The sequence below is a fragment of the Garra rufa genome, chromosome 16 (assembly GCF_049309525.1).
Source record: "Garra rufa chromosome 16, GarRuf1.0, whole genome shotgun sequence".
NCBI classification, from domain to species: domain Eukaryota; kingdom Metazoa; phylum Chordata; class Actinopteri; order Cypriniformes; family Cyprinidae; genus Garra; species Garra rufa.
The window spans coordinates 13,111,596-13,126,945 of record NC_133376.1 but is presented as its reverse complement, the minus strand read 5'-3'; the positions used below and the strand labels follow the sequence as shown (position 1 = coordinate 13,126,945).

Genomic DNA, 15,350 nt, shown 5'->3' with positions numbered 1-15,350 from the left:
TTGGTTTTTCCAGGAATCTCTTTATTAAGACATAACACTGGAGATCTGTTTCTGAGGAGAGTTTGTTCAAAATAATCAGGGTTGAGCACTGGATTTAAAAAATAAATATCTCAGCTTTGCATAAGCCTCTATTGTGACACAAAGTTGCTTTATTAAGCATTCATGTATTAAGCAGGGACAAAAGATAAACAGAAATCATCCAGGTCCAGAACATAGGAGGGAGGGGAAAAAAATGAAAACAAAACAAAAGAGAAATGCCCCAGACTCGTTAACATTGATAGTAATGCGTGTACACAGTGGTGGTTACAAAAAAAAAATCATTAACAACGGATTCCCGATTATTCCATACGACAGCGGCGCTCACACTTTGACGTTCAAAAATGACATCATCCGTCAGAATTTAAGGACCGAAACTTTTGCAATTCATCTGCCGGGCCACTAGAGCGGGTGGCGTCTTTACTATTACAGCTCTTTCTCAGTGTTTCATAACCAAGCAAACCGAATTTGAGATGAAATCGTTTTGTTTTGTCTGTCTCTAACTACCATCCTCCCTTCGCTCCTTTCTTCTTCTTCGGCGGTGCCTTTTTGCGAGAGGCTCCGGCTGCAGCAGGTTTCTGTTGTCGCGGGGGAACCACGTTGCTCGTGGCGGTGCCTGTTCCTGAGCCGGGTCGAGGAGAGGTGGGCGGACTGCTGGCGGTTTTACTGGCGTCACTGAAAAAAAAGCAAACACCAAAAGTGGTTCTGATGATGCTTCTGGTTCATTAAATAAATAAAGGATTACTCCACTTCACCAGAATAAAAATGTCCTGTTAGTTTACTCACACCCATGTCATCTACAATATTAAAGTCTGTCTTTCTTCAGTCGAAAAGAAATTAAGGCTTTTGAGGAAAACATTTCAGAATTTTTCTCCATAGTGGACTTCAATGGAGATCAGCAAAATAAAGGTCCAAATTGGTAAAACAAAAAAGGTAAACAACAATATCAGACGATGTTAAAGTTGGAGAAAATGAGTTTTTTTTACCCTACACTACCTTTTTGAACCAAAGTACACAGACGAAGAACTAACCATGTGTGACCTTTCCAACATGATTACATAATGCGTGAAGTCAAGATAGTGTAAGATGAGCATTTGTGGTTAAAATGTATATTAATTTGTTTTTTTTTGTTTTTTAAAAAAATGACCGATTGTTTCGCTAGATAAGACCCTTATTCCTCATGCAGAGCCCTTTGAAGCTGCACTGAGACCTTCAACTCATTGATCCCCATTTAATTCCACTATATGGAGAAAAAAATATGGATTTTTTTTTTTTCAAGACATTAACATCTTGGATAATAGGGGTGAGTAAATTATCCGGAAATTTAATTCTGGAGTGAACTAATCCTTTTAACGTAAAATGAAAGTTTTATTTCATCTAGCTTACCAGTCAAAATGTCTCATTTTAATTGAGTTGATGTGCTAATGCACTAAAATAAAGACTGATAAAAACTTCAGAGGTTTATAAAAAAAAAAAAAAATCTAAAACCAACTAAAGCTTAAACTAGGGGTGGGCGATTAGGCAAAAATATCATATCACAATTTTTTTTTTTTTTTTTTAAATATCACCATTCACGATTTTATCACAATTCTTTGTCATGTTGGTTTTACTATTTTGCAAGTTGTCTGAGCAGCACAGCCAAACTAATTTCCCCATTTTAAAATTAAAAATAAAAATCTTTGTCATTTTAAGTCTTTGTTATTAAAAAAAATAAAATAAATAAGAACAAAGATAGCCTACATGTTACAAACACACATAATATACAAATAATACAAACTTAAATTTTCAGGTATAGGTGTATTTAACAGAGGTTTGGGACACAATCTGAGTATGTTTTTGGTGAACTGTCCCTTTAATGACAATCAGCATCATGTTTAGTTCTGTCACTTTAAGAGCTGCATGCATCTAATATCTACATGCGCGGGTCCGTTTTTTTCTCAACTGTTTACTTTCACTTTATACATACCCAGCCGTGTTTATATGTAATCCTTGTGTGTTTTTGACAGTATTGGCGAATCAGATGCAAAAAAACTGCTTAGTTCTGTAATCAGGCACTGTTTGACAGGCTTTTAGCGTGCAAAATAACTTTAACCAGCAAGGTTTTAAATCACATGCAAATAATGTACTTTTGTGATTGCGAATAAGTGCAGTGTCTTGTGAGTGAATGTACAGTACAGACCAAAAGTTTGGACACACCTTCTCATTCGTGTGTCCAAACTTTTGGTCTGTACTAAAAAAAACAAAACTAAAAACTGATTAAAAAATTAATATAAACTACAATCAGATACTAAAATAACACTTCATACTACATAGTATGGTAAACTTACAGCTCTGCACACGCTCCAGATGTTGCTCCCTGTGTGCCGCGGCCGACCTGCTCCTTCTTCTTGCCCTTCTTCTTACCGCGGTAGTACGACCGCTCTCGCATCGGCAGCCAGCGCTCCGGGTCGGGGGTCGATTTGGGGTCGTAGTTCTTGGGCAGTTTACCTGAGCACAAAAATATGAACAACTTTGTATCTTGCCAGTGCAAATAAAATGCTAGATCAATAGCACACATACCTTTCTTCTTTTTCTTCTTCTTTTTAACATCTTCTGGACTGAAATAAAAAGAACAATGGTGTTTAATGAACAAGGGGACAGTAAATACAAGCTAGAAATGACAAAATGTTTTGACGGAACCCCTTAGACCTAAAATAGTCCCCTTGAGAGTATTTAAAACATTAGGTTTTCTGATGTTTGTTAATGGTCAAGGTGTACAGACTAAACTTAAAATATTTTAGTGTTTAATTTTTATAGATGCACTTATTTAGAAAACTCTGATGTGGACTATTAAGGGCACACACATCATTACATTCACTGTACTGATCAACTGGATTCAGTCTGAAATGTAAAATAGGTTTAAAATGAAGGTGTATGTTACCCCTGTTCTTTAGGCTGGCTTTCGCCCACGACTTTGGCAGCTTTCTTCCTGATATACGTGGCTCCGTGTGAGTTCTCCAGTTCATCAACGTCCACTTTGAAGGACATGGTGTCCGGAGAAGGCAGATGCTTACTCAGACTGAATAAAACCAAGCGCTCAGGAAAAAAATATAGTGAATATAGTGCAAGAACACACAGCATTGTGAGTCCCAGATTTCGATACTGTTAAATTAATTTCCAGGATTTAAGGATTTGATTTGATTTTCAAGGACTTCAATCAGAGATCTCACTTATCAAACAATGTCTACTATTTCAAATTCTAAATAAAGACAAATAAATAAAACCTGGACCTGGAGCACGGAGCGCGAATCATTTGACTTAGATTGGAACTTCACATATCGCACATCATTTGATTTAAATCATTCAATTCGCTTAATGATTCACAAATTCATTTTTGATCTTGATCAAATGAGTCCTGATCTGAAATTTGGTTGTTCTGAGCATAAAACTTTGGAACACAGATCACAAATCATTTAACTTAGATCAGAACTTCATGTATCGTAAATTGAATTTGAAAAAGAATTTGATCTGAATCATTCAATTCGCGAAATGATTCACAAACCTGTTCCGATCTTGATTAAATAATTTGCAATATGCGTCCTGATCTAAATCAAATGATACGCAATATGCCAGGGATCCTCAAATCTGGCCCATGAGATCCACTTTCCTGAAAAGTTTAGATCTAACCCTAATCAGACACACCTGAGCTTTCCAATCAGTGTCTTTAGGATTATTAGAAAAATCACAGGTAGGTGAGTTCGATCTGGGTTGGAGCTAAACTGCATTTGCCCTCCAGGGCAAGATTTGAGGAACCCTGCAATACCCCCATTTGAAGCCCCGATCCGAATCAAATGATCCACAATACGCCATTTGAAGCCCCGATCCGAATCAAATGATCCACAATACGCCATTTGAAGCCCCGATCCGAATCAAATGATCCACAATACGCCATTTGAAGCCCCGATCCGAATCAAATGATCCACAATACGCCATTTGAAGCCCCGATCCGAATCAAATGATCCACAATACGCCATTTGAAGCCCCGATCCGAATCAAATGATCCACAATACGCCATTTGAAGCCCCGATCCGAATCAAATGATCCACAATACGCCATTTGAAGCCCCGATCCGAATCAAATGATCCACAATACGCCATTTGAAGCCCCGATCCGAATCAAATGATCCACAATACGCCATTTGAAGCCCCGATCCGAATCAAATGATTCACAATACGCTATTTGAAGTGCTTATCTGAATCAAATGATTTGTGATACACGGTCCAATGGTTAGAGAGTCGGACTTGTAACCCAAAGGTTGCAGGTTCGAGTCTCAGGTCCGGCAGCGATTGTAGGTGGGGGGAGTGAATGTACAGCACTCTCTTCACCCTCAATACCACGACTGAGGTGAGTCCCTTGAGCAAGGCACCGATCCCCCAACTGCTCCCTGGGCGCCGCAGCAATGGCTGCCCTCTGCTCCGGGTGTGTGTTCACTACTGTGTGTGTGTGTGTGTGCAATTGGATGGGTTAAATGCAGAACACAAATTCCTAGTATGGGTCACCATATTTGGCCACACGTCAACTCCTTTCCTTTCCTATTGGAGCACTTCAAAAGGGTGAATCATTTTGCAATGCAATAGTTTAACTCAGAGGTCATCAACCCTGTTCTTGGGGACCCACTCTCCTGGAAAGTTTAATTTCAACCATCTTCAGCACACCTGCCTACAATTTTCAAGACGTCTTGAGGAGCTTGACTGGCTGCTTTAGGTGTGTTTGATTAGGGTGGATTTTGTGCTTATTGTAAAAAGTTACACACTTTCTTAGATACAATGTTAAGTACCTATTCAGGAAAATTGACATTTCAAGGGTTTTTCAGTCCTTTTCCAAAGTAAAGTACATTTACAATCAGTAACCTTAAATGAAGTAGCTCAAACGTCTTTATAGCTCACAGAATGAAACCTATGACCTTGCTGCTGAGATTCGAGTGATATTGCTATACAAAACCAAAATGTTTGAGGATACGCTTTGGCCTTGTCTTGATCCACGAGCGAGTATGCAGAGATGAGCTGGGCCAGCGTGTGGATGTCATTCGTGTTTTGTTTCCACAGCTGCTCCAGATCACTGGTGGCCTCTTTCTTACGGCCGTATTTCAGCTTGTAGTTAGCAGCTTCACGTACCAGAGAGAGGTGGATCGCAGAGCCCGGCTGAGAGTAGATTGAGATAAAAATATAATTATGCAGTCCTGAGCTAATAAAGTCTCAGTGAATCACCATCACTCTAGTTTACCTGCTCTGACTGATAATACTGGATCGCTTGAGTGAAGACGTCAATCGCGCTGTCAATGTCCTCTTCATGCGTGTACATCGTGACCAGAGCAGAAATCTATTAAAAAACAATTACATTTTATATACATATATACACTGTCATTCAAAAGTTTGGGATCAGAAAGATTTTATGTTTTTTAAAGACATCTCTTCTGCTTAAGGCTGCTTTATATGATTAAAAACACAGTGTCACATGATCCTTCAGAAATCATTCTAATATGCAGATTTTATTAAACGAAGATCACTTTTTATCAATTAATGGTACTGTATATTATATATATATATATATATATATATATATATATATATATATATATATTTATTTCTATTTTAAATAAATGCTGTTCTTTTTAACGTTTTATTCATAAAAGAATCCTGAAAAAAGGATCACAAAAAATATTAAGCAGCACAACTGTTTCCAAAATTGCGATAAAAAGTGAGCATATTAGAATGATTTCTGAAGGATCATGTGACACTGACGACTGGAGTAATGATGCTGAAAATTTAGTTTTGATCACAGGAATAAATTCTATTTTAAAGTATATTCAAATAGAAAACTAGCATTTTAAATTCCAATTATGTTGTCACAATATTATATTTTTTTCTGTGTTATATTTTTTTCAAAAGCACATGCAATCTCACCATTCCTGGTTTGTGTTTAAACTCTTCTATCGACTTCAGGATGTCACAGGCTTTGGTCACATGACCTGTTGGAGGCATACATATAAATTACACCTCAAAAATCCTTATAAGTTCAGTCTGCTTTCTTTAAGCGTGATTGGTTTGTATTCGTACCTTGCGTCAGGTAGAGTTGTGCCATGGTGAGTTTGATTCCAGAAGCGCTTTCGAGGTGCTTATCTGAAAAGCGCTACAGAGAGACGAAAACGATTATAGATCACCACAGAATACAGAAATGAAAGAGTAAGGAAGGCAAAGTACCTGCAAGAGCTCTATGGCTTTGTTGTGCTGCTTTTCTCGGCAGAGCTGGGCCACCTGGATCAGAACCGGTCTGGGGTGACCAGGATTCTGGGCTTGCAGGCTTGTCAACAGCTTATTGCACTGATCGGCCTGTGGGACGACAACCGAGAGGTCAGAACCGGTCACAATTTTTTTTTTTTTTTATGTATATTGTAGAACACAAACTGGGTGTTTACCTGGTTAGTGTACATAGCCAACAAGGCTTTGTTGATCTCAATAGCCTGCAGCTGTTTTTTGGCCAGCTTGTGCTCAACCCCATCAGCACTGGTCAGTTTCACCTTCTTCTTGGAGTCAAACACATTTTGGTCCTGGAGGATCAAAGAGCACAGAGATTAATTCATTGACTGGAGTGGTGTGGATTACTTGTGAATTACTGTGATGTTTTTATCAGCTGTTTGGACTCTCATTCTGACGGCACCCATTCACTACAGAGGATCCATTGGCGAGCAGGTGATTTAATGCTAAATTTCTCCATTAAAAAGGGTGTCATTTATCATTCAGCTGACATGATTGGCCCTTCAGGCATGTGGAAGAAGAATACGAGAGATAGCTTTTTGTTTAATACTACTTACCTTGTTAATGGTGATGATGTTATTAGCAGTCACAGCCAGCAGACCCACATCAGATGGCCTGAACGCAAAGACAAATGCAAAATTATCATCAGAGCATGAATTTATTTGCTATACTTCACCGAAGAAATAAAAAACTTGTAATGTACTCACCCTCAGGCCATCTAAGATGTAGATGAGTTTGTTTCTCGTTAACATTTTGTTTATCATTTGCTCACCAGTGGATCTTGTGCAGTGAATGGGTGCCATCAGAATGAGAGTCCAAACAGCTGATAAAAAGAGCTTAAACAGTGCTTGATCTGTGCATATTTCTCTTCTGATTCAGATAAGACAACCTTTTCACTGAAGAAAGTAATATTATGGACAGAAGATTCAACGTTCAAAGTTAAAAGCATCTTGATGATGGGTTTGTTTCTTACAAACATGCAGCTTTTCACTTCACAAGACATTAATTGATGGACTGGACTGGAGTGGTGTCAATTACTTGTGGATTGTGATGTTTTTATCAGCTGTTTGGACTCTCATTCTGATGGCACCCATTCACTGCAGAGGATCATTGGTGAGCAAGTGATGCAACGCTACATTCTGTACATCTACAAATCTGTTCTGAGGAAGAAACAAATTAATCTACATCTTGGTTGGCCTGAGGGTGAGTACATTTTCATTATGAAAAATGTTGAGTTGAGTATATTAAAGGGAGAGTTCACCCAAAAATAAAAACGAACAGTGTGTACAAGAAACTGAACAGTATTTATATACGTTTTTTCACCTCTTTTTTTTACTTGCGGTGGATCAGAGGTAAAAAATTATATAAATGCTGTTCAGTTTCTTGCACAGACCGATCATTTTGTGTCTTAACACCTCAATGTATTGTCACAAGCCACAGGGTAGGGCTGGGCGATATGCAAAAAAAATCTTATCGATAATCGCCTGAGAAAATATCGCGATATCCGATAATATATCCTACATTGCAGACATGCAAACTCAACACCATGTTCAGTTTAGCCTTAATTACTAAAGGCTGGTTTTACTGCTTAAACTAACAGAGAACATCAGCTTTGCTGTTATGTTGGTGTTGCTAATAATTTTCACTGTTATCAAATTTGTTTGAAATGAATTTCGTTTTGTGAGGAGAACTGTTGAGGAAAAATAATAAAACAATTTTATTGTAAGTTTAATTTCCTTGATTATAACAACTGTAGCATTGTTTTCAAACTTGTAGTCAGGCCATAATGTATTTAAAATATATCATGATTGATTAAATCAGGAATAAAAAACAAATTCTGAGCAGAAACGGCAATGTATTTATTTTTATTTTTTCTGGTAGCCTAGTTCGGAGGTCTGTTTTGGTCCGTTTAGAATGAAATAAAAACAAAAGCTTAATTTGTTAAGCATGAGTAATTCAAATTTCTTTTTTTTCCTTTTCGCATTTCAGTTTTTAGATTTTTTTTTATTTTATTAATCGAAATATGGATGGAGCGGACGCGGGCGCATTAAGTGCAATCATCAAATATATTTAAAATGAGGCCGGCGCCACAGTCCTGACAACATCACTGTCTTTACTAGGTGTTTTTAGAGAAAACCACTGCATTACCGTACTCAATAGCATTAACACAGACTTAACTCCCTCTCCCTTCAAACTTTAGCTGGGATGCCACCGTTTCTGTCACTGCAACTTTTCGTACAGGCGCACAAGCACACACACACAAATTAAATCGTCTGCCTGATGAAAAAGTATTTAAAAACAGGTTCATATTTTAGAAAATGTAGCTAGTTAATATTTGCATCATTATTGATTTATCTCATCTACCCGCGACCCACCCGCAAATAATCAGAATGCATTTTTTTTTTATTACCTGACCAACCAGACCCGCGGATTATCCGCAACTCCCGCGCATATAACAGCCATGCGCGCATCACTAAAACGCGTGCATGTTGAGGGGGTGAGCTGAAAGCACTATAGGCCTATTTGTCTTTATCCGTTTGCAAGAAAACTTTGTAGTTTTGTTGCAAATGAATTAAAAATGTACAGTGCTCTATCTCAGCGTAATTATATATAATTATACTGTATACACTGTTTTAAAAAATATTTTAAAATAGGGCACTATGTGCGCTGTATGCTGTGAAGGAATTTGGTATAACTATCATGTTTTTCATCATTATACAGTCTGTTTAAATAAATATTCAGAAACATGTGCAGTGCTACCATTTATCTTTTTTCTGTTTAAGTTTTATTAAACTGTAGATTAAAATAAAAGACCTGCGAACGCATCTCCGAAATAATCGCATTCACAGATGCACGTTGCTATTATAATAGTCAGTGCCGAACAACAGGCAAATAAAATACAGACTGAGGTTACAAAAGTGATTTAGTCAAGATAAGTGAGGAATTTTCTTTTTTGTTTTTTGAGTAACATTAATGACAGGCGGCAGCGGCTGATGTCAAAACACGAATCCAACACACCCTTGTTTTCTTTCTCAACTTTTTACGTTCACTTAAGGCATAGCCGATTTTATTCATGGGACATTTTGATATAATTCTGTGTGTATTTGTCCATTCGAATGTGCAAGAACGCGAGAAAGAGAGCTCAGTCCAGTGTTCGTGAATATGAAAGGCGGTTTTTAGTTTGACATGCGCAGCATAGAAAAGAGTGAGTTCTATTTTCGTCTTCTTGCAGCTGAATCTTTTAAAATGACATTAAATGCGCATACAGAAATAAAGAAACAAAATCGAAATTTTATTTTAGAACAAGTAAGTCGATTCCTGACCTTAGCGATCTGAATTCCAAAACAACTTTTCGAAAATAGCTTTAATTTCCAAAAATACGTTTTCAATACCCAACTATCCTACTTTAAAAAAATATTTTATTCTTGCATGCAAAAATACCTGTATAGTAACTACGGGGCTATGTAAAATGTTTGGCAACTACTTAATAGGTTTATCATTTATCTTTTTTCCCTCGACAATTTCGATAATCGTCTGAACCCTGATGTTCACATCGACATCGCTATACTTACAAAACATCGTCGACATACGATAATATCGTCATATCGCCCAGCCCTACCGCAGGGTTTAAATTGGTTTTGTCTGTGTATGTTTTTTTGACTCCTAAAGACATGTGTCCCATGGACTGCCATTATATGACTGACAGACTGCAACGGTTTGAGCTAAAAATCTTTGTGTTCTGCTGAAGAAACAAGGTTACCTACATCCTGGATGCCCTGGGGGTAAGCAGATGCTTACCCCCAGGACATGTGCACATACTTGAGTTTAGCGTGTAACACATACTTGAGTTTAATGACTTGATTGTAGAGTTGAAGAGCGTCTTCGGTTCTGCCCTGCAGCTGCATCACATAAGCCATCTGAGAATGAATGATGGCCAGTTCAGCATCTACATCCTCCTCCGTCACATCCTAAATAATACACAATGAATCACAATGACATCCCTATTAAGATTAAATAATGCTTACATTAGCAAAACCCAAAAATGTACATGTATTGCAAGCACATCAGATTACAAACATGGAGTAATTACTCACAGAGTCCTCAGCCAAAGACTTCCTGCACAACTCTGGGCAAACAAAGAGAACAATTGGTTAAAACAAAATAAACTGATTGACTCATTCATGTTTTTCTCAGCCAACACATGTTATTCTTAAGAGCTGCAGAGAGACTCAAAGTGAAACCGCGTGGGCGGCTCGAGAAGCTAAATTTTTAAAAGCTGGCGCAGAATTAGTGGCCTATGACTAGCGTGACAGAATCAAAGTATTACATACACTTGCATGAGAGATTTAAGGCTAACTGGCTCGTTCATTGACAAAAACAGAAAAAGGAAGCATTTTACCGCCTACAGATTTCATGAGCCAAACCAAAAGCTGTAATGCACCCTCTGAGGCTGTTCTGACAGTAAATAATCTGCCTGGTTTGGATTGCACAAGATGATTTCCCAGCAGTTCAGCACACTCCCACAGGATGTGAGAAGCAGTTGATTAAAAACATATTCCATATTAAGACCCCACATGGCCTCTCCGTGTTGTAGAGATATGGTCTCCAACAAGAAGGCATTTTCCCATTGCATATTTAAGTACATTTATTTGATAATATTGTGAAATATTATTACAATTTAAAATAGCTGTTTTCTATTTGAATTACTGTTTCAATACCGGCTGATGGGCAGCTGCTTTCAAAAGGACTCATGCTTATTTGTGTTCAAGCTCTGTAAAAAAGGTTTCTATTATTTAGCACACAGTTTGCAGAATTGAGCATTGTAGCCAGATCATACAAAATTCAGTTTTTTTTTTTTTTTTTTTTTATTTAGTCCCGACCTGAATAAGATATTTTACATAAAAGTTTACATAAACTTGACTGATAACAAATGATCCACAGCTGTTGTTTTTTTCTGTTTAGTGATAGTGGTTTATGAGTCCCTTGTTTGTCTTGAACAGTTAAACTGCCCACTGTTCTTTGGAAAAATACTTCAGGTTTCACAAGTTTTTTTTTTTTTTTTTAGCATTTTTTGTATTTGAACCCTTTCCAGGAATCAATGATGCATATGATCCATATTTTCACACTGAGGACAACTGAGGGACTCATCTGCAACTATTACAGAAGGTTCAATATTCACTGATGCTCCAGAAGGAAACACGATGCATTAAGAGCTAAGGGGTGAAAACTTGAATTTGAAGACCAGGGTAAGTTTAACTTATTTTGTCTTCTGGGAAACATGTGAATATCTTCTGTGGCTTCTGAAGGGCACTACTAAATGAAAAAAAAATATAATAATTAGTCAAAATAAGAAAAATACACACATCTCTCTATGGGTTTAAAAGTTTTCACCCCTGGCTGTTAATGTGTTGCTTTTGCTTCTGAAGCATCAGTGAGTGTTTAAACCCTATGTAATAGTTGCATACAAGTCCCTCAGTTGTTCTCAGTGTGAAAAGACAGATCTCAAAATCAAACAGTCATTGATAGAAAGGGTTCAAATACACAAAAATGCTGAAAACCCCAAAAATTTGTGGGACCTGAAGGATTTTTCTGAAGAACAGCAGGAAGTTTAACTGTTCAGGAAAAACAAGGGACTCATGAACAACTATCACTAAACAAAACAAAAAACACAGCTGTGGATCATTCAGGTAACAACACTGTATTAAGAATCAAGTGTATGTAAACTTTTAAACAGGGTCATTTTTATAAATTTAATTATCATTTTCTCTTGTGGACTACATGTAAACATTTTATGTGAAATATCTTATTCAGGTCAGCACTAAATAAAAAAATAACATGCATTTTGTATGATCCCTCTGATTCTATTAAAATAATTAACATTTGGCAGATTCTGCAAGGTGTATGTAAACTTTTGACTTCAACCGTAAATTAAAAAAAAAAAAACATCATTTACTTTCCATTAAAATATTCCGTAACATTATAAATGTCTTTACTGCCACGTTTGATTAATTTAACCCATCCCTACTAAATAAAAACTATTAATTTCTTTCCAAAAGCCCAAACTGTACATATTTGGAGTTTGCATATCAAGTCTTTGAATGATTACAGATGCGCATTATCTGTGTTGACTATTAGGTTTCTAAACCAATACAAACCTAATCTCAGCTATAACCCTAAAATAAAGGCATGAACTCTGACCTTCAGCCTTCTGCAGTTTCTGCATGGCCTGGCTGAGCTGCCCTTGACCAATCAGGCAGCAGGCAGCATTGTAGCACAGCTCATATGAGCTCTCCGGTAAACCAAGATCCTCCTGAATACAAACAAAACATGGAAAAAATGTAAGATGCAACCACTTCAACACATTTCCACAGATTAACATGTCCATTTCTCACCGGCAACGTGTTCTCCCAGGTGCTCTGCGCCGCTAATACAGCCGACAGATTCGTCTTCCTCTCCTCTTCATAATCGTCCTGAGAGTTTCTAATCAGGTCTTTATAGACGGCGAGACACTCGTCATACCGCTCCAGTCTGTACAACTACAAACCGAGGTCAGAAATTAACCTTTTTTATTAAGACTGTTTAAAATTGCAGACAAATTATACATGTAAAGGTGCTCATGGGGCTCCGATATTCTGACAAAAAACATTATTGTAGATTATTGCTCTTTATGTCATAATGATTATGAATACTGATATAGAAAACAATATAAAACGTTTTTGGGTTTTGGGCACGTCACATTCCAACTTCACAGAAAAACACGTCAGTCTATGACGTTTGCCATATCTAGTGCAAGTTATGCAAAATCACAGAAGCTACGAAATAGTTTGTTTGCAATCACATGGTTTTGATAACGCGCAAAATGTAGCTGAAGGACAGGAAGTTATTTTTCTCCATAGGAATCACTAGCAGAAACTCAAAATGCCTATGTTTTGAGTTGTTTATGCAAATTGGTCAAAACTAGAAATCTTACTTCCTATCGTGTATGAAAATTTGCTGTTCATAAGGATAAAAACGCAAGAAACAGACTGAAAAACGCAGAGAAAAGTGGCTTGTAAACCTGCATCTGCGGTCAGGAGGAGAGTCGGATAATGCTTGTGTGTGCAAATGGTTAATAAAAGATATAATAATATTAAGATATAAACAAATATATACAGCATGAGACAGTGAGAATTCGCTAAATACCACAGGTAGACACGATGTAAATAAGACATTATATTTGCAATTGATTACAACGGAACCTTGTGAGATTGTCATAAATTGGAGTTCATATAAATGTGGAAATCACTTTTGAAATTGTTTGCATTCAGGCTTACATAGCTTATATTTACAGCCTCGACTAATCTAAGCACCTCTGATTGGCCAATGCAGTCCTAAATTCAAAAGAAACGAAATTGATTGGTTATAAGGCTCAACGCTGCACAAAACAGCATGTAAAAACAATCTGATGCAGTGTGAGCGAATCTAAATATAATTCCATGAACTGACACACTTTATTCATTTTAATGACAGCCGTAACACATTGTTTACTTGCCCCTTTGTCTTGAAATTATAGGGCATTTGTGTTTATTCTGGTGGCATTTTTGCCACAAGCCCTCATTAATTTCCGACCCTGCTTCACAAACAACTGCATCAACGCGTTCATTTAGACTTCGGACTTAGGCTGCAGTGCAAAACTTAAAATGCCTTGGCTGACATACTCATTGACCCAGAATTTAATCAAACCACACGACTCTCACCACTTGGCCGTAGAGCTCCTTGAGTTTGTCTGTTTGCTCCGGGATTGCCTGGATAGTTTTCAAAGCCTGCTCCACCCTATTCAAACGGTATTCGCAGTAGGCCTTCTCAAACCCGATTACATCACTACAGAGACACAAAACAACAACACACAAGCTTTTATTACATCGAAAACAGATGCTGAAAAAAGCTGAATAAAATAACATGCCATTTCTAATGATTTTTTCAAAGAGTCCCTCACTACATTTTTTTGGGATAATTAGCCAACAACAAATTTTTGGTTAAAAAAAAAGGTGTGGAATAAAACAGAAGCAGTTCATTTTAATGCAATGAATGTACATACATTGTTTAAAATACTACACAAACAGCTGCAATCTGGGTAACAATCTTACCTGGTCAGTGATTTAGTGTGAGTGTTTATGACATTCAGGGCTTCTTTAAAACCTCCATTTTGGACCAGACAGACTATTTTACAACGCAGTGCCGTCACATCATCCCTATTTTCATGAAGAACTGCAAAAAGTAGGAAAGAATTAGCAAATAAAAAAAATCATTGTAAAATCTTTAATATTGATTTTTAAATTGAATAAAGTAAACTTACAAAAACTAGCAATTGTAGATCTTTAATAATAAATATACTATTCAGACATTTGACAGTATGTTTACATTTAATCCAGCCTCATATGACACGTAATCACTAAGCACGGACCCCTCAAACCTCCAAAAAGTCTTGAGGACTGCCAAGACAACCTTTAAAACGCTATAATGAGTTGTATTATTGAAGTAAACACCCTATTTGCCTTCATAAAATCTGAAATTTGTGTAGAAAACAGACATTAGCGAATCTACTGCACTGCAGGTTAGACACATGCTACGAGAGACATGGAGCTAAACAGTGTTTTTATCTGTAGTGAGAGAAATATGGATTAAAATATGATTCAGATGTTTTTATTTTACTTTTGTTGACAGCTTTCAGGGCTCTAGTAAAGTCGCCGTTCTGTCCGCAGCGGTTGATTTCGGTCCAGAGAGCAGAAACGGGCCCCGATCCGCTCGCCATCTTCAGCCATATGAGCGGAACCAGACACCGGGGCAGAATAAAAGTCCCACAGCAAGACAAAGACACAATAAAAGTCCGCAATCTGAAGCGTAAACACACGACAGAATAAAAGCCTAATTTTAAAGAAATGTTCGATAAAATATTTTGGATATCGACTGCCTTTTTTCTTTTCGTCTTATATTTTGATGATTTTGTTCTTTTTTTTTTTTTTTTTTTTTTCAAATTCACGG

General features: G+C 37.2%; 1 protein-coding gene across 1 annotated transcript; it reads right to left on the bottom strand.

Annotated features, from left to right (window-relative positions):
• On the bottom strand, window positions 1–15,120 carry LOC141288004 (signal recognition particle subunit SRP72-like). The gene is made up of 18 exons (XM_073820130.1): window positions 15,021–15,120; window positions 14,456–14,576; window positions 14,066–14,189; window positions 12,722–12,865; window positions 12,528–12,639; window positions 10,424–10,455; window positions 10,173–10,297; window positions 6,887–6,944; window positions 6,491–6,622; window positions 6,276–6,404; window positions 6,132–6,204; window positions 5,979–6,043; window positions 5,299–5,394; window positions 5,035–5,216; window positions 2,957–3,094; window positions 2,596–2,633; window positions 2,364–2,523; window positions 1–711 (listed from the first exon to the last, which is right to left on the bottom strand). Exons 1-18 carry the CDS (start codon window positions 15,118–15,120, stop codon window positions 540–542), a joined length of 2,001 nt encoding a protein of 666 aa, XP_073676231.1. The 3' UTR covers window positions 1–539.
• Between the last annotated feature and the right edge of the window lie 230 nt (window positions 15,121–15,350).

Excerpts from the sequence above, each read along its gene's own strand:
- LOC141288004 (XM_073820130.1), bottom strand. The coding sequence starts at position 15,120 with ATGGCGAGCGGATCGGGGCCCGTTTCTGCTCTCTGGACCGAAATCAAC. Across the intron at positions 10,456-12,527 it reads GAAACTGCAGAAGGCTGAAG|AGTTGTGCAGGAAGTCTTTG; the intron begins GTCAGAGTTCAT and ends TTGTTTGCCCAG. Across the intron at positions 2,634-2,956 it reads AGCCAGCCTAAAGAACAGGG|TCCAGAAGATGTTAAAAAGA; the intron begins GTAACATACACC and ends TTTTTATTTCAG.